General features: G+C 38.4%; 1 protein-coding gene and 1 long non-coding RNA gene across 4 annotated transcripts in view; one reads left to right on the top strand and one right to left on the bottom strand.

Moving 5' to 3' along the window:
- On the bottom strand, window positions 741-7,293 carry P2RY1 (purinergic receptor P2Y1). 3 transcript variants are annotated; one of them, XR_001300377.2, is made up of 3 exons: window positions 5,266-7,056; window positions 4,896-5,021; window positions 741-3,118 (listed from the first exon to the last, which is right to left on the bottom strand). XR_001300377.2 is itself a non-coding variant. In XM_005669935.3 (2 exons), exon 1 carries the CDS (start codon window positions 6,403-6,405, stop codon window positions 5,290-5,292), a length of 1,116 nt encoding a protein of 371 aa, XP_005669992.1. In that variant the 5' UTR covers window positions 6,406-7,293; the 3' UTR covers window positions 741-3,118; window positions 5,266-5,289. The 3 variants fall into 3 exon arrangements, 2 of the variants coding, with proteins under 2 accessions (XP_005669992.1, XP_005669993.1); XM_005669935.3 differs by lacking the exon at window positions 4,896-5,021 and having other exon boundaries at window positions 5,266-7,293; XM_005669936.3 differs by having other exon boundaries at window positions 741-5,021; window positions 5,266-6,931.
- Window positions 15,313-22,690, top strand: part of LOC106505714 — a 127,906-nt gene continuing 120,528 nt past the window's right edge. The window contains exon 1 of the long non-coding RNA XR_001300375.2: window positions 15,313-15,669. This is a non-coding gene — a long non-coding RNA (uncharacterized LOC106505714). The remainder of the gene's footprint in view (window positions 15,670-22,690) is intronic.

The raw sequence follows: 22,690 nt of genomic DNA, 5'->3' as shown, positions 1-22,690 counted from the left end.
CAACATATGTATATATGTGTATGTAAATATCTACATGTATATGCATCTGTATTTTTTAAAATAAACTTGAGAGAAGCAGGCAATATAGGCTAATAGACACCACAAAGGATTATTAGAATGACTACCTCTGTGGATTAAAAATTAGAGAAAAAAGATTATAGCTAACACTTTAAACACAATACTAGTAGGAGAAATATGTATTAATACTGCATTCTGTATTTTCTTCAAAGAATTAGGTCAAATTCCTATTAATAATTAAATATTAAATAAGGATGATCTTATCAATTATCCTGCACCAGGATTCTTTCTTTGTGTGTGTGTGTGTGTGTTTGGCTTTTCTCGAGCCGCTCCCACGGCATATGGAGGTTCCCAGGTTAGGGGTCTAATCAGAGCTGTAGCCACCGGCCTACACCAGAGCCACAGCAATGCGGGATCCGAGCCACATCTTCGACCCACACCATAGCTCACGGCAACGCCAGATCCTTAACCCACTGAGCAAGGGCAGGGATCGAACCCACAACCTCATGGTTCCTAGTCGGATTCGTTAACCACTGTGCCACGATGGGAACTCCCAGGATTCTTTCTTAACACTTCACTTTTTACAGCCCAGGCTACACATTAAGAGATGCCTATGTTCACTCAATACATCCCACAGTACTTGCCAGCTGGTATAATAGTACATGTCAAATTTGGGGGAATCCTGTAAGTATTAATATTATAATAACATAGAAGCCATCAGACCACATTTCATAGTTTTATTGAGACTTTTTCAGTTTTAATTATCTATGGTAGGTACAATTCTAATGGCCATAATTATATCAAAGCTCTGCTGTTATTATCAACAGGAGATACGAAGTTGGCTGCCATGCCTTAGACAACACATACACACACACATACACACACACTTGAAGTTGAACACTTCTGCATGCAAACTTATAGGAAATAAATTTTAAAACATGATTTTGCACAATTAGTCTGGAATTTGTTAAGCTACCATTGATTTAGATAAACCTGAGAAAGCTCAAAACGTCAAGTAACACTGTTTCCATACCGCTCATTCAATGGTACTATTAATCACAAAGAAATCTAGTTCAATTATCTATATTAAAATCACATAATATAAAAATAAACATTTTTGCAAAAGCACTAAAACATACTAGAATTCAAATTCACAATTTTTTTGATATGTAACATATATTCCCCTTCATGTTAATATGTAATGATGTGTATAATACAATGTACAACAGAATTTTTAAGTTGTAACAGGATTCAGCAGCCAAATAATATACAGTTACTACCATAAAACTTGGAATTAAAGCTATCATATGAACAAAGCAAACATTAAAATCACTAGCAGTGTTGAACTTGCTGGTAGTGTGTTACTTACAAACTCCATCTCAAAGAAATTAAGATTATACTATTTCACCTGAAGAAGAAACACAACATAAAAACTGAAGCAGAACTGAGCACAGTTAACTGATTATACCAGCTGCCTTTTTGTCTTTCCATTTCCCTTAAGCATTTCCTTAAATTTTAATGTTGTATCTGTAGTGCCTATACCACCAGACTTCTAAAACATAAGAGATCTACTTTGAATTTAGGACAAGTCTCTTGCATTTGGAAAGAGAAGCTCTGACGATATTTGGGGACACAGTTCCTCCTTACGTGTTGAAAAGGCAACATAAACTTTTCTATAGTTTTATATAAAATGCAGACAATACAGACCCAGTCTGGCTAAGGTATTTTATATTTACTATTGATCTTATGATAGTTTGACACCAAACTGTGTCTATGCAGAAAGAACCCTAAATAAAAAGGTAAACATGCCAAAGCATTTCTAGAGAAAAAGAATCACCTGTTTCACAAAACAGATTTTCATATTTTAGATGAAAAACATCTGAATATTTAAACATTTCAACAGACTGATATTTGGAAAGCATCATAATATACAGTAACTCATTTTCTATGCATCATATATTATGTAAAATACACCAGGGTGACATATTAATATTATACATAGTAATAAATATAATGTACATCAGTATGTTGGATCTTTAAAGAAAGTGTTGCAATCTGTACAATGGAAGGACTGTGAGTTTCATCAATAAATACTATTATGATAGTTACAATTTGACCAGCAAAGTTAAAGCTTCACTATGTCTCTAACGAATTACAAATATTTATTGTCATTGTCACCAGTCTGATTCCAGCTGCTCTGAACACTGACATCTCTTGTATCCAAAGGCAGTATAGTGGGCTGCCCTGAGGAAACTGCAAAAACTTACAGGTCATGTCCATTATCACAGCTGAAGAACTTTGTACAAATTTTTAGCTAAGGACTAGAATTGAAGAGTCCTAGAAAATACTGTAGCAGATTTCACGCACCTTTGGCTGCCTGTAGTTTTAATGCTTTACTACATCCCCTAAGGCCCCAACAGATGGATGTCATCCAACCCTTTTAATCCACCGTGTATGGACTTGACAGGGTCAAGAGTTCCACAGCTGGCCGAGTGGCAGTGTCACTGTTTTTAACTCCAAATCCTACTCTCACTCTTATCTCTTCTTGGTCTGTTTTTTATCATTTCAATGCAAACATACGTCGATGTTCAAAAAATCAAAGATGCCAACTGATGAGCCGTAAGACACCTTGAAATTGGCATTCAAGTTGTTTTATTGTGTGAAATTTAGTTAACTCTAAGTCCTACAATTTTAGCTCTTCTTTTTATCAAAATTCCAGTGGATGTCTGCCTTTACTCTTAAAATACCTACTCATCTCATTTGTCATGAAACAGATTTTCAGCTGATAGGTCATTGCTTTATCTTGACCCTCTGTATGTTTTCACCATTAGCAGACTCATCTCAGAGACCTCTTTGTGCCTGGAAGGGGTTGGACAGATCATTCTTGTCACTCTTAGGCAGGTTTGTGCATGTCATCATTGTTTACTCTGTGATATATGAAACTAAAGAAGAAACACTGGAAGAAGCATGCCAAGAAGTCAAAGGGCATTTTTAGTCACTGTTCACCTCCACACTGGATCCGCACTCCAAAAGCAAGTTCTCTGGAAGCTGAAACAATGTACTTAACACATACTGTAAACCAGACTTGGCATCCTCAGACCTAAAAGGAAGAACACTAAAGTAAATGGTGAGGAAATATTACAGAAATGGGAACCATTTGTCTCTAAGTTCAAGGATGGTACAGCCTTTGACATTTCCATTTTGGCCGTCTTAGTGATATGAATCTTGTCTCATGGAACAGGATATTTGGTGGGGTAATGTATTCATGACAGTCTTAGTATTTGTCTTTTAGGATTCCACAACAGACAATACGGTAGGACCCTAACCAAATAAGAAACTCTTTTCCTCAAAATGAGGAAGTGTAGGTAGGACATCTTAAAAGTTTCTTCTTGATTTGGTCTCTGTAATTCTGTGCTTTAACACTGAACATGTAAAAAAGTAGCCCTCTTTAGGAAGGCTAGATACAGCTTTTCTTCATTGGCCTGGTGGCTAGCGACTAAGTAAAATGAAGTTTCTAGGAAGAAACTGAAGGGTTCACAAATCTGCAGTCTACCCAGGCACTGCAAGAACAGAAGCCCAGCTCTGACCTTCCAGTCACAGGGTCCCACAGGGTGCTCAGGTTCTCCCCTAGAGACACAAGTTACCCCACCATCAGTTGCAGACTCTGGTGTTAGCTTTGTTGGGGTATCTTCACAGTTAAAAATTCCTTTGACACTGGATTTATTTATATGGTATTGTAAACTGTGACACCTCACCTCATTATTCTGCCTTATATAGAATTTGACCACTTCAAAGACTAGAAGTGAAGCAATTCAATATTCACTGAAAATTGTTATGAAAGTTATTGAAGTATTTTATGGATTTGTCATTACTGCTTGGCAGAGGGAGAATATAAAGCACTGCCTAGTAGTAGTCTCTTAAATTATTAATAGTCTGATTAGCAGTTTCTACACATTACCTTTTAGTGCTGTGATACCTCAAGTATTTAAATGTAATTCTTCATAGTTCCCTTTCCCATATACTTGTAGTGTTTTTTTTTCTTCAAATATGAGCATGTAAGATCCAGTAAATCATTACAATATTTCATTCTGTGAACACGACCCATACAAATTGTGTGTGCTGCCTTCTTTCTATATTGCATTTAATGTTTTCCAGCATTTTGAAGAAGCAAAAAAAGAGCCTTTACACATCATGATTAATTTAAACTACACTCCTTATTCTAAAAATGTCTTCTCCCCACTCACAGTTGTCTCATACATTCGAGAATATGCTTGCATGCATTGCATTATGGATGACTGTCAACCACTCTCCCCCCTTTGCCCAACATCCCTCAACTTGCTAACAGTTATTCAACTTTGGTTTTATTTTAGCTGTGATTTTTTAAAATTGTTTTTACAGATGTAAGTAAGCATTTGTCCTGGAACACAAACACACCCTGAAGGAGCTGCATAGCAGTGGTGCAAGTAAATGCTCTTTATCACAGGAAGTCTGAGAGAGTTCATGGTGTTTTCAAGGAAAATACGTGCACATTAATTATTTTGAAGGCATTTTATGTGCAAGATAATATATGCAGGATTTAACCACCAAACATTTATCACCCAACATACAGTAGGCAGTTTTCTAGAAAAACAACAACCAAAAAAACCAAAACAAACAAAAAAAAAAACAGGGAGATAATCACTTTTTAGACTTTTAAATTCATTGACTTGACTTTTCTATTCAGTTCTTCAAAGAAACTCAGCCAGCTACCACCTTTGCTTATAGGATGAAAAAAGACTCCCAGCTGCACTCTTGTTCATCTGCTATTGAATGAACTAAGTTTAGGATTTGGCTGTACTTCTCTAATTTGAGGATGTGAAGTTTCAATTTGTTCTTACCTCGGATTATTAAAAACAATAAAGGCCAGACAAATCACAAATTTAAGTTTCAGGTGGTCAGTTTTCTTGGAGAAACTATTAATATCCAGATAGCTCCAGCACTCATGTACACTTTGAACAGAAGAGCTTGAAAATATTAAAGGCAGAAGAGAAAGTAAATATTTAAGTAGGATAGTATCATTTTATTTTACATACTTCTGGTTAGAAAGGAAGTCCTTGAAAGCAAACCCAAGCAAGCCAACTGTGGGTGTAGGCATCTCCACTTGTATTTTTTTTTTTTTTAACTCACTACATTCTTGGTTTTAATTTTCTCTAAACATACTAGAAATTTAAAACGGAAACAAGCATTTGGCTCTGTTAAGCATCCTACCATGTTATAAAATGTTTGGCATCTTCACAAGCTTGTATCTCCATTCTGCTTGAATTCCGATAGAATATTGAGGGTCATGTCTTCACTCTTGGACTGCAGATTTGCCTCACTTCTTCTGGAAGCTTTCCTGGTGGCTCGGGAGAGTCTCCTTCTGAAAGTATCTCCTGCCAAGAAATAGAGAATGGGGTCCACACAGCTATTGAGACTTGCTAGACCTCTTGTCACCTGATAAGTGGCATAAACCCTGTCATTGAAAACACACATTTCTGGGGTCTGAAAATCCAGCCGGGCCCTCAAATTCATTGTTTTCATCACGTGGAAAGGGATGTAAGACACGGCAAAAACAGTCAGTACAATAATCACTAGGTAAATGGATTTCCTCCTCAGAGGTGAGTTGTCCAGGTCTTTATAAATCAAAGCTCTCACAATTAATCCGTAACAGCCCAAAATCAGCACCAAGGGGACACAGAACATGGCCACGGTCGTGCACATGCTGTAGATGAAATAACTTCGCAGGTACTCATCTGAGGTGGTGTCATAGCAGGTGATGGTTTTGTTTTTTCGGATCCCAGTGCCCGAGTAGAAGAGGATGGGGGAGATCGCCACCACGACGATGAGCCACACCAGCACGCTGATGTAGACCGCATTCTTCTTCTTGAGCCTGCCCAGGGACTTGAGAGGGTACACCACACCGCTGTACCGGTGCGCACTGATGCAAGTCAGGAACAAGATGCTGCCATAGAGGTTCACGTGGAAGATGAATCGTTGTAGCTTGCACATGGCATCCCCGAAGATCCAGTCGGTCTTATTGAAGTAGTAGAAGATGAGAGCCGGCAGAGTCAGGACGTACAAAAAGTCAGCGAGGGCCAAGTTGAACATGTACACGGAGATGCCGCTCCAGGGCTTCATGTGGAAGACAAACATCCAGATGGCCACGCTGTTGCCCAGGAAGCCGATAATGAATACCAAGATGTAGACAGCCGGCAGATAGTAGAATTGGAAGCCTGTCTTGGTAAGCGCGCATTTGAACGGGACGGCGGCGGTGGAGGCAGCTGTGCTGTTCCCCCAGGGCGGGCCCAGGCCGGCCAGGAAGGCAGCGTCCGTCCCGTTGGGGACCGCCTGCCACAGCACCTCGGTCATTCTGTCCTTCCCGACTTAGGCGGCAGCTCCAAGCGGCAAGCGGCGGCGAGAGGGCGGCGGCTGCGAGGGGCGCAGAGAGCATCGGAAAGGCGGGAGAGCGGACAAGAGCAGGCGCCCGGGATCCCTGCAGGAGAGGGCGCGCGGGGGCTCGCCCACGCCGGTTCCGGCCCCGCGTTCTTCGCGGGCCATGAATCCGTCCCGATCTATGACCGAACTGGACTGGCCGAAGAACCAGCAACTTCCCCGTCCGGCTGGCAGCGTCGAGGTTACACAACAGGGAGCGTAGGACACCGCCGCCAACAACTTTCCCTCTGAGCTTTCCCGAGGGGCCGCAGGTTCGCGCCGGAGAGCGCGCCGGGGGCTCAGCGAGGTCCGGCGAAACTGGTTGCGCTGCGCTCCGGTGCGGGGAGGGCGCGCCCCAGCCTCCTTCCCCCAGATATCAACTTCGTTTGGGCATCTTCCTTCTCCCTACCTTGCATGCCAGTACTTCGGCTCTGGGGCCCGTGCCACTGCCTCCGTGCCTCTCTGCGCTCAGCCTCTGGGAGCCATTTGGAGCGCTCGTGGCCGCAGACTCGTGCGCTTCTGTATCGTCTCCGGTTCGCCGTCTGTGTGAGCTCGCAGGCCCTTCTAGAGCCTCGCTCTGTCCCGAGTGCTGGCGGCTGGAGGGCGAACCGGCTCCCCGCAAGGATGGGCGGAGTTTGGCCACCCGAGCGAGACCGCGCTCCGCGGGGAGGCGAGGGGCGTGCCTCCGCCGAGCCCGCCCGCTGCCCGCCAGCGCTCTTCCTGGCGTTTTCCCGCAGCCAGAGGCGTCTTCTGGGGAGCCACTGTTCACCGTCCGGCGTGCTCAGCTTCTGCCCTTTCGCCACTACTCGAGTCGGTGGCGAGGGCGAGGGCGAGGGCGTGGGGTGCGCTCGGTCAGGGTAAGGGTTGACTGCTAGGGAGCGATTGGCCCGCGAGCGCTCCTGGGCTGTTCCGCCAGCTATCTAGGCAAAATGAAGTTGCTGACACACAGGAAACCCCTTTGACGACTCAGAGCCTTCTGCCGCAACCCTAGAGCCAATGAGACTGAATTCTCTAGGGCCCTCAAGAACCACGCCAGGTGTTTGCAGGTCCCAAGCAGCCAGCAGTCCCCAGCTGGGAGCGCCCTGGCGCTGCATTGCTCCGCACTTCTCGGAGACCAGATTCCTGGCACTTGCAGGAAACTGCTACTCCCAGAAAGCATTCAAAACAAGGAGGGTGGGTGGGGAGGGAGATGAGGAGAATCTCTTTCTGCCCTTCTAGTCTACTTCTTTTTTCTTTTTACTTTAATAACCGAATGCTAATAAACCGACGTCATTGGTAATATCTACGTGAGAATTTCTTGCTTCAGCACATTTCAGCCTCTTACCACCTACCAACAATGCAGGATCCCCAACTCCTCCTGTCCAGTAGTACATTTAATTAAAGAGCAGAGACTGCAATGAAAAATAATTTAAAATATATTGTTCTAGACTAGAAATAATTTGAATTTTAAATACAACTTTATATAGAAGTATGTAAAGACAGTTTCTGGTAAGTACCCTAACAATATTGATTGGGACCTCCGTGAATACTGCCACATTTTTATTGAAAAACTCATTTTCATGAATATCAAATTTTTAAGCAGTGTACTTCAGAATCGTAGTTGAGTAAGTTTGATTGGAAAATAAATGAATTATTAGCTGTTGAGAGAAATATTTAGATATACCCATACAGGGATGGAATCTAGCAATCTTTGACAATTTACTAATTAACAATGTGTTTTATGTGAAACATTTATAGTGGCTTTTGTCTTTGAAGAAAAAAACAAATCCAAAAAGAAAATATCTGTAAAATATATACTGTAAGATTTCTCTCTGCTCCCAGGTGTTACATGATAGTGTTCTCTTAAAAAATATTCAGAGGAATACCACAAACTCCTGACTTTGATACCACAAAAGAAAATTCCCTACAAGACCCAGACAGTTCTTTAGAAGGACACATGTAGAAAGAATCATATCCAAACACAAGCCATCGTGAGAACACTGGTATTTTGAACTGTGGTCAATTGAATAGCATGGAAATAAATGATAAAACTCGAGTAAATAACTCAAGGGCATGAATGTTGTTTTGAAACAGTCTGAATTGATGATGAACAGGCTTCAGCTTTCTCATCTATAAAATAAGGAAGTCAGATTTGACTTTTTTTCCATTCGTACATAATTCTATAATTCTCAGCCTTAACGTGAAACATTTTCATATTGTTTGATTAGGATGGTACCGAGTGGAATGATTTTCTCTTGAGAGAGAGAGAAGGAAGCAGAGAAAAGCTTTAAGAGTTCCCTTGGTGCTTAATAGGTCCTAATTCCTCACTCCTTTGTGTTGTTCATTTGCAGCATGAGCAATATATAATCTCATTCAGAAGTCTGCTGCAAATGCATTAACTCACTATGTGAATGTTTTGAAATGTACATTTAGTCCAAATGCCATTAAGTACTTTCAGAAAACTTGACACTTTATAAGGAATTTGTAGAAGGGTAGTTGCCCTAAGTGACAGACTTTTAAAAATATTATTAAAAAGGTAAACTATGAAAGCACTGCTTTTACATCCTACATATTTTAACTACAGATTTATAGTATATTTGTTATGTATTAAGTCAAAATTGTGCCTTTGGGAATAATTTATATGTATTCAGTATTGTTTATTGACTTTGTTAACTTTCTATTGGAAATACTTTAAACTAGATTTAGTAAAGGGAAAAATAAAATACCATCTAAAACCAAATAACATATCGCTATTTATTGATGCTTGAATACCTGTTATAAATGCCTTAAAGATATGAGAAGAATATTTCATATATCTAAGATAAATACCTCAAACATTTTGTATTAATTTGTTTTTCACTTTGTTAATGATGTAAATTCCTGACTTTAAGAGATTAGCAAATGTAGTTGGAAATGCAAAGAACATAGAGTTAACTATTAATAACAACATATAACAACAGCAATAATAAATAGCCTTTCCTATGTACTCAGCACTATGCACAGTACTGAGTCCTTTGTTTTATTTTATTTTATTTTATTTTTTTGCCATTTCTTGGGCCGCTCCCGCAGCATATGGAGGTTCCCAGGCTAGGGGTCTAATCAGAGCTGTAGCTGCTGGCCTACACCACAGCCACAGCAACATGGGATCCGAGCCGCCTCTGCAACCTATGCCACAGCTCATGGCAACACCAGATCCTTAACCCACTGAGCAAGGCCAAGGATCAAACCTGCAACCTCATGGTTCCTAGTCAGATTCGTTAACCACTGAGCCACAACGGGAACTCCAGTGCTGAGTCCTTTAATCTATAAAATATCCTAAGGTAGTTGACAGTTACCATCCTTAAATATGATTTATATGTATCCATAAATTATGAACCTTAGGCACAGAGAAGTTAAGTAACTTATCCATAGTCACACAGTAGAAATTGGGATTTAAACTTAAGCGATCTATTCCTAAAGCCTGTATGTTTAACCACTATTCTAGGATGAAATGCACAGTAGTACAGAGCACTGATAGGAAAACTGTTAGTGGCCATACTAAAGTTATACTAAAAAAGACTGAATATAGTAAGTATTATCCCAGAAGCCTTCTATCAAGAGAGAAAATTGTGAGTCAGGTCTTGAAGGTACTGGTAGTCAAAGAGTATTTCAGAAGGTTCTCAAATGTTCTGCTCTACTTAGGCTTTAAAAAAAAATAGCCAACGACTTACGTATAATTTGAAAACAGACAATCTTAGGGAAGTCAGATCTGTTCAGTTTCAGACTAATAAGCAAAAAGCCTGCCCCTCTTACCTTTACAAAGATTCTGATAACTATCTTTAGGAAGGGTCTTCTTTTCTTTTTATTTTTCTGTTTTTTTTTAAGTCACAAAAAACACCACAATCATTGAGGATGGAAAGATTATTGTAAAAGTTCCAGTTGGGAGTTCCCACCCTGGCTCAGTGGTTAATGAATCCGACTAGGATCCATGAGGTTTCGGGTTTGATCCCTGGCCTCGCTCATTGGGTTAAGGATCTGGCAGTGCTGTGAGCTGTGGTGAAGGTCACAGACCTTCCCGCATTGCTGTGGCTGTGGTGTAGGCCAGCAGCTACAGCTCCGATTAGACCCCTAGGCTGGGAACCTCCATATGTTGCGGGTGTGGCCCTAGAAAAGACAAAAAGACAAAAAAAAAAAAGTTCCAATTGAGAATTACAAGCATAAAATAAGAAAAAAACTTCTGATAAACATAAAATGTAAAATCTCCCAATGTTAAAGTTGAGACCAAGTAATGTGAGGTTTGATTAAATAAACTCAAATAAACTACAAATGCTAAACATAATTTGAATGGCACTGTGATGAAGGAAGGGAGAGCTGGTAGACAGGTCTTGCAGGTGAGAGAGGATGAGATCCTGGTTTAAAAAATAAGGGGATCCCTCTAAGTATAATCACTGAGATGTGATAACTTCTGAGGTATACCTTAAAAAAAGTGAGGAGACTCTTCTAGTCCCCAAGAAGAATATAGGAGAAAGAAGGAGAGAAGAAAGAAGCCTAAAGAATTGGCAGCTTAAGTCCTCCAGGGAAGGAGAGGAGGAGAGAGGGCTAAGGTGGAGGGGAAATGGAAAAAGGACACATGGAGAAAGTAGGAAAGGTCATGAAAGGTCGTCCTGTGCTACAGAGGGCCCAGCTGCTCCTGTAAGTGATATGCTTGTCATGGATCCAATCAGTAGGCTTCATGAAATTTATTTCATTAAGGATGACAGCATGGGTATAGGACACAGAATATGGGAGAGCCTGGTTACTCCAAGGTTGAAATGAATGAGAAGAGGAGAGGACAGTAGGGGACCAGAGAGGCAGAGGAAAGAGAGAGGAGAAGGGAGAGGGAGGAAGGAGAGAGGTGTACAGTGCATGAGGGGAAACACCAGGTGTGGAGGGAGAATGTCTCACCAAGCATTGCTTTCTAATTATTTAGTTTTGAATCTGAGTGGCTATGGTGAGAGGGCTCTTGGGAGGTGGTGGGCCAACACAGGCTCCATGGTCCTACAGTCAGAGTAATGTGTCTATTGAGTATCTGCCCTTTGGCAGATGAAGTTGAGCTAGGTTTTCTTTTATTTCTTTTGTTTTTCCAATTCACTGAAGGTTCTTTTTAAAAATTGAAGTAGAGTTGATTTGCTATGTTGTATTAGTTCTCGGTGTACAAAAAAGTGACTCAGTTATACATATATATAGGGGTTCAGTTTTCCATCTGTGCCCTGCCATTTATAAGGACCTCTAAAATCCCAGGCCACCTAAATCTTTTCATCCTTCACAAAATTTCTTGCTCCTAGAAGTACAGAATATTCAAGGAAACTACTTTCCTATATCCCCCTTTTTTTACTCATTACTTTCCTTATCTTCAGACATGTGAAGCCCTCGAGTCTAGTCTTGGGCACTGTATAATATTTTTTTAAAAGAATTTTTGTTAAATCTAGAATAAAAGGTGCCAGCTATGGCTTGTAGTCTTTCTCTAATCATTATTATCTGATAAATATTCCTTTTGCTCTCTTTGTATCTGAATTCTCTGGTTTCACAAAGACATATCACACATTTACTAATAACAGATTGGAAATGTTATATTACATGCCAGTTTTTTTCTACAATTTCTTTATACACTTAGCTTTTTCAGGAGACAGGGAAATAAATGTTCTGCATGTGCGTGCAGAAATATCTTTACAACTAGTAACCCACATCTAAGATCTTACACTGTAATCATGGACCCATGGACAGTTTTAATGGTAGCACAAAGGATAAGACTATGATATTATTTGAGTGTTATTTGTCATCATTATTATGTCTGCCCTAAATAAACTTTTAACTTCTGGCCCATCCATGTTTTGAGTACATAAGCTAAATCCCAAATAGGTAAATGAAGATAATGTGTAGAAATAAAGAAATATCTGTTTTCCTTAAGTCACATTTTCCATCAGCTCAATCCTGGGATGTTAATCTCAATTATGTCCTGAGTGTTTCACATTTTCCAAGATTAAACTTAATAAAAATTATTATCTCACATTTCAAATTTTTGAATTTGGCTTTCTGAAAAGTAATACATTTTCACCAGTGGCATTCAAAGTGTAAACCAGTTTTAAACAGATGAGGATTGTGTCCATTTTTGTAGTATTTTAATTGAGATTCTTGTAGAAAGGCTAGTAGAATGGGCTTATCCAAGGGAGTCTTCTTACAACAAGCCCAAGATACTGTGCTGGAAAGACACCTGGGTGGCCAAAGAAAGCACCCAATAAGTCAACATACTAAAGTCTATAAAAACAAAAGTGGAATAAAATAAAATCCAATATAGAAACAATTCTTTTCAGTTGACAAAGAACCCAAGTTGTCTAGGTAATGCTTCAGGCGGAGAAATAATCAGTTACTCCTTGATAGATTCTTACATCCTCAGTGATAGGGTTAAGCAGAACCTCAACCTTAGCTCTGATTTTCATCTTTCAACTTTAGTTGTAGACACCTGATACTGTAGCTGAATATTTATCTTAGAGACTGTATCATAGTTATAATAACTGTGTAAGTAAAATACTATCTTAGCTCACCAGCAATGTCTACTTTGAATCTCTTAACAGAATTTCTCAAACTTGACTGTGCATACAGATCACTTAGGGGATGGATCTTGCTAAAATGCAGTCCTAGGTATGGGGTGGAGCCTAAGACTTTGCAAGTTCCCTTTTATGTCCAAGCTCCTTATACAATCACTACACTCTGAGTGGCAAGATTTTATATCATCCTGCCTGACATGGCTTTGCTGTGCCAATTTAAAATTATTTTAGCTGGTGCTATCCAGTGACTACAACACATTAAGAGTTTAGCAGTCTTGAACTGTGGTATGCATGTGCCATGTGCTATTTGGAATGCTTTTATGCGCTAGCTCATATCATATAATTTTTGGAGAAGAACACAGAACTAGGTTCAAAGGTCAGTTAAGGCCACTTAACAGCTACAACTAGACACATTGCTAAACCTCTCTCTTTTCAATGTTCTTATCAAATAACTCCTCATTTATCACAAGACAGCTGTGAGAATGTGATCACATGTAAAGTGTATAGGACTGTGCCCCATACTTAGTAACTGCATAATAAATGGTATAGCTATTATTATTATAATCATTGTCATTGTTATTTATAACACCGTCATTGTTACCATAATGGATATAACTTGATAAGTGGCCATTTGGATGTAAGAACCCAAATTCATGAAAACCAGCTTGGGCAAATAAAGTGACTTATTGGAAGGGTACAGAAGTTTGGGCTTTACCAGAAAGAAGGTATAGAAACTTGAAAGTCACGTATTTTGCCTATTCTGTCTACTTTTCCAAAGATATGGGGTCTCTGTTCCCTGCCTTTCTCCGTAACAGCTTGCTTTTCTTTCCCTCTGTCTGCTAAACATTTTTCTTTTCCTATGTGACATGACTCAATGTGTCAACTCAAAGCTTTAGCATTATTTCCAATAATAAATTCCTGGGAAAGGATGTGGACTGACATGGTCAAGTTCACATTGGCCTGGGGGTGAAGGAGATGAGCCAACTATCAGAGCCTTCTTCCAGGGCTGAGTGACAGACTCTAAGAAAAAAGAAGAGAAGGGAAGCCTTCTTCCCTTAGGAGGAAATATGGGGGCAGGGAGGATGTGATCAGCAGGTGAAATTGTTATCCCTCAGGGGCAGAAGGCAGTAAAACCAAGGATGTGATTGGTGGGTGGGGAGAGGAGAATAGGAAAATAAGGATTTTAGGAATGCAGTTAGGACAGGAAACTCCAAAGTTCTGAGGCTGGAGGATTGTGCCTCGGGCCATTTAGAGCCTGGTGAATAAAATAGTGCTCCCAGCTTGGTGAGAGCAGGCCCTGAGTGCCTACTGCTTTGTCAAGGAAGTTGGTGAGAATTAGCTACCAATGAGAGCACCCAAATGGAGATTATAGAGCAAATGGAAAAACTGAGCAGAATGAATGAACTTAAGAGGCAGAAAACAGAAAAAATACACTTGTCTTATCTCTTTGGTCTTTGCTAAGGACATGTAGAACAAAGAGTGAAAAAAAAGGAAGAAAATAATCTTCATATTCCTGCTAGGAAAATGGAAGTCTCCTTCAGTCAAAAATAAATCATGAGGTTCTGCTTCCATCATGGAAACCAGCCCCAAGGCATGGCAATTGCTCCCAGTTCCTAATTATTAATTCAGTCGAAAGGAGCCCCAGAGACATATTTATAGTAATCTGAGTCTCTGGAAATCAGGAGTTTGACATGAGCTTCAGAGCATCAGAGAAATTGAATTTGGTTTAGAGAATGAGTACCTCAGGAGAAAGTAGAAAGCAAGTCTGAAAAAAACTTTATGATGATTGCCTTAACTCATCATGGCTAAAAGCTCTGTTTATTCTCCTCAGGCATGTAATTTTGGCTGGAAGATACATTATAATTTCTTTTAGCAAGATACCATGAGACATTAGATTAGATATCATCTCCAATGAAAGTGGCAGATGGATAAGTGTTTTGATTGTAAGTGTCTGTGTGAAGGACAGCTGTGGCAAGGGAAAGCTGAGCTGGACTACCAACCCAATACTTTTTATTTGGAGGTGGGCAAAATTTATTACCATCATGGGGATCCTCAGGGATGTGCCAAAGATAGACTTTACAAAGTCATGAAATTAATGTTCAGCATGTAAAGAAAAGTGGTTTAGCAATGGAGGATAAGGTTGATGTCCTTCATTATTTAAAAAAAAAAAGGAAAGGAAAAATGTATATATGGTCTTGCTGGGGAAGAAGGTCATCTTTATCATATTCACTGAAGAGCATGTTTTATGTTATAAAATAATGTTATATGCTATGTTGTAATCAACAAAAGGAGAAGTGAAAGAACTAAGCTGGGAACGTCTGCTCAGTATAAATGCAGAAAAATGATGTGGGACTCTAATTAAAGAGAAGGAAAGGACATGGGATAGGCATTTCAAGACCAGAAGGGGAAATAAAGCAGTTGCTATTCTGGCCGTAGAAAGGAAAAGACAAAAGGAAACAGACATGGTGGGTATGATGGATAAGAGCTAGGTCTGTAAATCAGCTGGGTCTGAGGAAAGGAGACAAACTCTTCTTACTTCTGGAAAGAGCATTTTGTTTTGAAGTTCTTAGAGGTAAAATATGAGGAAGGGAAAGGACCCTACTGCTTTTTTCTCCGTGGAGAGAAAGACTGAAGAAAATGACTATAACATCCTAAAGATGTAAGTATACAATATTAAATATATTAAGTATAAAAAGGTTATATGAGGAAATTGGAATATGAGGAATATAATTTATGGTGATATATGAGGAAATATAGGAGGAAATAGGCATAAATCTTTAGGCAATGAGGGGAGGCAAGAAGAAAAAGAAGAAGGAGAATAAGAAGGAGAAGGAAGAAAGTGGTCGATGATAAAAATTGGCGGTCAAAGAAACCTTTGAGGGTTGATTAACTTCCTACAACTCTGGATAAAGCTGAACTTAAAGTTACAATATGTATTAAGAAAAATATTTTGCCTCAGAAGATTAATTCTATAGAATTTTGAAATGAAAAGCACATATATTTCTGAACACATAAACATGTTTGTGTTATAAAAAGGAACAAGACTGAAAATGAAAGAAGGAGCTTTTGTGTCTCTTCAGTGAGAGATGTTGGAAAGGATTATTGATTATCATGTGGTAATCTAAAATGCGATTGGAAAAAAATGTGGCTAATGCCATGGTGACAGCACTGAAGAAAGGAAGAATTTAGTTATTATCAGACTTCAGCATTCCAGAAGTGAACGCTTTGATGGCATTTTTAGAGGGGAAACTTTTTCTAGGTTAATGGCCTCAGCTACATTCCTTCAGTAACTGTCTGAACTGACTTGTCTTCTGCAGTGTTAGTGTATGGGAGACTGTTGGAAAGAAAGTATGGTGAAGCTAAGAGTCTCACCAATCATTCTTTAAATGTATTTAGTTGCTAATAAAACTCAACTAATTACCCAATAACTGGATTATTGTAGGTAAAAAAGGTAGTGCAGATAAGTCACATGTGTTTGTGCATACACATACACACACAGATGCAAAATTCTATACCCCGGAATAACCAATTTATCAACTACTAATCCATAGATTTTTGTCCCTTCAAATATAGTCATGTGAATATATATTTATACGGACATTTTAAATTAGAGTACTATATGTTTGTATTCTGCCAGGAGATATATATGTGTGTATACATATATATGCATATATATACACTTTTTTACATTTTCTTAATGGTGACAGGATACCACAAGTAGTCAAAAGGATAAAAGAAAAAAATTAGATAAATAGTTTTCTGGCATTACTAAACAGAAAAGACTGACGCAATAACAGAGGACTCGATACATAAAATACAGAGATACCCCATAAAGGGACACAGGGAGCCTGACTTCCTTAAGGATATGGTATCTCGGTTAAGTTTAGATTAAGACTTTGAATCAGATAAACAATAATTTTTTTTCCAATAACAATGATAAAGCTCTTACCTCTTAAGTTACTGCAAAACCTTTATATCCCAACATCTCCTGGTCAGAAGTTTTCAGATAGAAAAGAATCAACATGGCCAATGGCATGGGTATGTAGTATTTTAATGTAGTTCTAAATGAAAAGAAAAAAATCAAACACAAAAGAATTAGCATTTAAGGTACAAAAGTGAAATGGACATTTAGTCTGAATTCATTAAAAGGACAAAGGTTCAATGATTAAGACAGTAAAAATCATGAGGAAGAAGTATTTAAAATACATCAATAACCTATGCAATAAATTGTAACATGGGCCACTAAATCAAAAAGAAAAGCAAAAATATAAGACACAAAGATAAATTAGAAATTGGGAACAGAAAAATGACCATAATGAGAAATTATGAAACATTGTTTCTGAAAATAGTGTGAGCTGGAGTTCCCCTTGTGGCTCAGTGGAAATGAATCCGACTAGTCTCCATGGGGATACAGGTTCAATCCCTGACCTTGCTCAGTGGGTTAACAATCCGATGTTGCTATGAGCTGTGGTGTAGGTCGCAGACATGGCTTGGATCTGGTGTTGCTGTGGCTGTGATATAGGCCAGCAGCTGTGGATCCAATTCAAAAAGAAAAAGAAAGAAAGAAAAAAGAGACAATAGTGTGAGCTAAGCCAAGTGATTTGAGGTGTAGTTGTTATTCACAGCCATCACCAAGGTAGTTATAAAAATAATAGCTGATGTTTGACGAGTATTTACTGTGTTAAGCCTACAGCACTTTATATTTTTTTCTAATTTCATCTTTGGGAATAACACAAAAAAATAGTTCTCTGCTGAAGAGTCAGGGTTTTATAGAAATGGAAAAGAGACACCCCCCCCCAAAAAAAAACCCATAAGGGAGAATAAAGGCATTGAGACAGGAAAAGTTCTTAAACTTAAAAAGGAACATAAGTTAAATACAAGGAAATGTCACAGTAAATCAATATCTACAAAATTGAAGTTGCTGAATTTGATGACGAACATATAAAAAAATCCACTAAGAAGCTACAGGAAATAAAACTAGGGCAAGGCAGAGCTACCACACAGAACATTTTATAAAACCCCCCAAACTCCTAATTAAAACCAATATAGGAAAACATGGCAGTTCTCCAAAAGAAGCATGTAAGGATAAAGTACCTCCTAATAAGGGAATGCGCTATAGGAAAAGAGTTGGGAGCCAGATGTCTGAGGTTATTAACTGGAGAAGTCACAGCAAGGAGCTGGGAGAAGCAGGCAAGATGAAGGTCTAGATACAAATTCATTGAAAATTATTAGAAGGAAAAGAAAGGATCCAAAATTCCTAATCATGGGGATAAAAGCCTTCTGGGAGAGCAGAAATGCAGGAGCCTATAAGTGAGTGAAGGAGACATTAGGACGTGCCAAATGGGAAAAACCACATTATAGAAAAGATGGGTAAACCACAATATAGAAAATAGAGGAAGAAAGAGTTGAAGGGAAACAAAAATGTAAGAAATTGATTTTCAAAGCCAGGCAAATTATTGGTTGGGGAAGAGTAATAAACACATACATAAGTAGTACTTTTAAATGGCATCTGTAACAGTGGATATATAAAGATAAAATATTACATGTAGAAAATGAACATCGGGACATAAATAGTATTTCATTGCTGAATTTTAGCATGTGAGGAAGTGGGATCCATTATGCTCAAGTTATTGAAGATGCAAGCGTTATTCCAATGGCTTCCTTATAATAGTATCAAATTAAAAAGACTAGGAGACTCACAAATTGGTTGGGGCATAGAGACACCGAAGATGAAATGATTGCCTTCTATTCCAGTTGGAATAAGCAACTCATTCTTTAAATGTGATGGTTGCTCTTTCTCAATAATGGAATCACTAGATTATGTATTTTTTTTTTTATGTAACTGCTTTACATCAATTAAAGACATTGGGGCTTTGAAAATGACTGACGTTTCCCTTCTATCCTCAGGGCAACGAGTGTGCCAATACTTACGTAATAATTCTCACTCTTTCTCAGTAACCCTTAAACATTGCTTCTTTAAAACTGGCAATATGAACTTCCAGTGTAACTCATGTCTCTTTTCCTGTGCATTTCTAAAAATGAGACAAGTAACAAGATGAGGTATTTTTTTTAAGTAAATTTGGATGACTTTGCAAGTGTGATAAAAATGAGAATTACCTAGAACTCAAAACCCTTGGTACATAAATATTACCTAAGTTGTAAAATGTAGAATCACTACTAGATTCTAACCTCTCCCACTGCCTGGCAATGGGCACTTAGCCTGCCTGTGTAGTTTCTTACTTGGGAGTATTAATTTCTATATCTACCCACCTCTTAGGATATTATGAGAATTAGGTAATGGACTTGTACTTTGAGCTATTTGGAAAAACCAGCATTATGTAAATGTTTTTAAAAGGGTTGTTTAAAATCGTGTGCTTTGCAAATAAAATATTTAGGTATTTGAGATTCTATATATTCAGTCAGATATATATTCTATCATAAAAGCATTCCCTAAGTACTGGTTTTTACTTTTTACCACATTAATACTTAATAACATGGAATCTGGATTATTACTCTATTATGAGATACTTACACAGCAAGGAAGTAGATAGTATAAATCTGTATACAGCAAAAATATTTTTCATTCTATTTCTAGGACTTTGATTATGTTTTCTGGGCTCAAAGGACATATATTTTCTTCCAATTTCATTAAGTTTGAGATTTTTAAAGGCTCTATAACAGCCCCAAGCTTCTCTTTCCAAACCTTGTCCTCATGTCAAGGCAACGGCGTTCTATTCCCTGTGTATTCTGTGGTAATTCTGATCTACTCACCCTTTCTTAATGACATTTTACTGTCCTTCCTTTCATTGACCCCTCTGCCTTTTCCATTTTTTTATCCTCTAAAAACCTGGAGGAAGTTCCAGTTGTGGCTCAGTGGGTTACGAACTGGACTGGTATCCATGAAGATGTAGGTTCAATCCCTGGCCTAGCTCAGTGGGTTAAGGATCTGGCATTGCTGTGAACTGCAGCATAGGTCACAGATTTGGCTCAGATCCCATGTTGCTGTGGAGGCAGCGTAGGCTGGCAGCTGCAGGTCCAATTCAACCCCTAGTGGGGGAACTTCCATATGCCCCAGGCGCAGCCCTAAAAAGAAAAGAAAAAAAAAGCCAAAAAACAAAACTTTGAAGAACAGATACAGTGAAAAACTGTAGTATATACAAATATACACACATATGTAAGTATATATGTGTATATATGTATATGTTTATATGTGATATTTTATATTCAAAGCTAATAATTAAATACATTTAATTTGTATATGTTTTTTATTTCACTATAATATTCAAAGATTTTGTTTTCATGAGATTGCTGACTGTTTAAATTCTTCCCTACCACTTTGCTGATTTGTCTGATGGGAGGCCCCCTGCTTTATAGTCTGCACTCCTGGGCGACCTCTGGAATGAGGAAGAAGAGGGGAAAATGATTCAATACCCACTAGCTAAATGACAACTCTTCCAATTTTTTTTCCCCAGCATCGTAAGAAAAGTGAAAATCTGCTCCTGATAAAGGAATTACTATGTTTGCAATGATCCTTCTACATTCCTTATGATTTCTGGAGTTTTTCGAATTCTATTCTTTCACTGAAATCAATTTTAAAAACTAAAAAATGAGGTGTTTATTATAGATAGCCTCTTCATTTTGTTTTATAAGAAAATTTATAAACTTATTCAAAGGATTTATTAAATATAGGTTATGTGTAAGAAATTAAATAGCATATATTTTGAACCCTCATTAATGTGTTTAATGTATTTTTATTAGAATACTATGTACAATTATTTTTAATTTTTAGTTTTCGAATTTTTTGGCCATGGTATACAGTGGCTTGATATGGGATCTCAGTTCCCAGACCAAGGATTGAACCCAGGCCACAGTGGTGAAAGTACAGAGTCCTAACCACTAGACCACCAGGGAACTCTCAAAATGGTAATGTACAATATAGTTTTTTTTTTTGTCTTTTTGTCTTTTTGTCTTTTCAAGGACTGTACCCACGGCATATGGAGGTTCCCAGGCTAGGGGTATAATTGGAGCTGTAGCCACTGGCCTACACCACAAACACAGCAACACGGGATCTGAGCCGTGTCTGCAGCCTACACCACAGCTCATGGCAATGCCAGATCCTTAACCCATTGAGCAAGGCCAGGGATCAAACCCGCAACCTCATGGTTCCTAGTCGGATTTGTTAACCACTGAGCCATGATGGGAACTCCCTAATGTACATTTTTAATTCAAAATCAAAATCAAGAACTTAAATTTAAGTAACTGTATAATACTAGCATGAAAGAATCAAGAGTAATAATGTATTCAGAACAGTGTTATTAAAAAATCTACAACAATTGACCTTAAAATTATTTTTTAGGATCCTCTTTAAATATTGTAGATAATGCCTTTCCTTTCTAACACACTGCTAAACTAGTTACAAAGGATAAAAAGTGATTAACATACAAAAAGTTTAAAAAAGGAGGGATGAGACTTGAAGAGATGAGAGATTTAAACACATTTTTGGCAGAGGTGTTAAGTGACTTAGAGAAAACAAAGCTGTATCTTGAGGTGGAGAACTTCTGGAGGAAAGAAATGAATCTATTCATTTAGGCCACTGTTTGGAAATACTAAGTACCAAAAGAGAGGGTAAGAACAGGGGGACTGGTTAAAATCTGTACAAGATGGAGGAGGAAAACCTAGATTGAGAACGCATTTTCTCATTTCCTCTGCACAGTGAGGAGCCAAGCTCAGCTCTGAAACTCTGAACAGGAGGTCTTGGGTTAAATAGAAAACTGGTGACCTCAGGTTTGAAGCTGTCCAAGATTATCTAAGGAACTATATTGTGAACTGATGGGCCTTTGCTCATGACAAGCACACCAGCAGGCGGCATCCTCTCTCTCACTCCTCAACCCGTGCTCTAAGCTCCAGAGTGCTGATTCTTCTCCTGTATCCAGAAGGCCCTTCCTTCTGTCCCATTCCTCACCCAAAAGAAAGATTTACAGATATTGACATTTCTCAATTTCAAATCTGAATATTTAGTCAAGGTCCTCCAGTCCCCTGAGGACAGCCTTCAGTCTGAAAGGAATGGATCAAAAAAGTGAACAACAACAGCACCCAAAATAAGGACAAAGATAGTGAAGGCAGGAAATATTTAAAGGAAAACCCCCAACCTGCAGCATCTTTAGTGAGTTAAGAGAAAATATTCTACCCATAAAAAAGGAATATAATACCACCAAAAATGATTTAACAATAAAGTATATAAAACGTTTAACACTAATTTAACAGTAATAGTTTGCATACAAAATTTCAATAGGGGTTTTGGAAGCCAATATATCAGCACTTTAGACATTACTGAATACAAGATAAATACCTAAAGAAAATGCTTAAAATGTTGAAATTGTCTTTTTCTGGAGAGAAGGATTTAAAATTTGATATGTGTTTACTATATACGTTTTAGCACTGTGTTTGCTATACCTGCTTACATTAATGACTCTAGTAAGACGAAAAAAGCAAGCAAAAACCCAAAACAAATATAATCAAAGGAAAAAGTACAGATTGAATTTTTAAAATTAAAGCCTTTGGTGACTTTAGTAATAGCAAAATTAGTACATTGTGTAAAGCAAGTCATTTTATTTCTGGTGATTTAATACTCAATAGCGATTCAGGGTCAGTCATTATGGATGTCAACTTGGTTATATAAA

The sequence above is a fragment of the Sus scrofa genome, chromosome 13 (genome assembly GCF_000003025.6).
Source record: "Sus scrofa isolate TJ Tabasco breed Duroc chromosome 13, Sscrofa11.1, whole genome shotgun sequence".
Classification (NCBI taxonomy): Eukaryota; Metazoa; Chordata; class Mammalia; order Artiodactyla; family Suidae; genus Sus; species Sus scrofa.
This window is presented reverse-complemented; position numbering and strand designations above follow the sequence as displayed.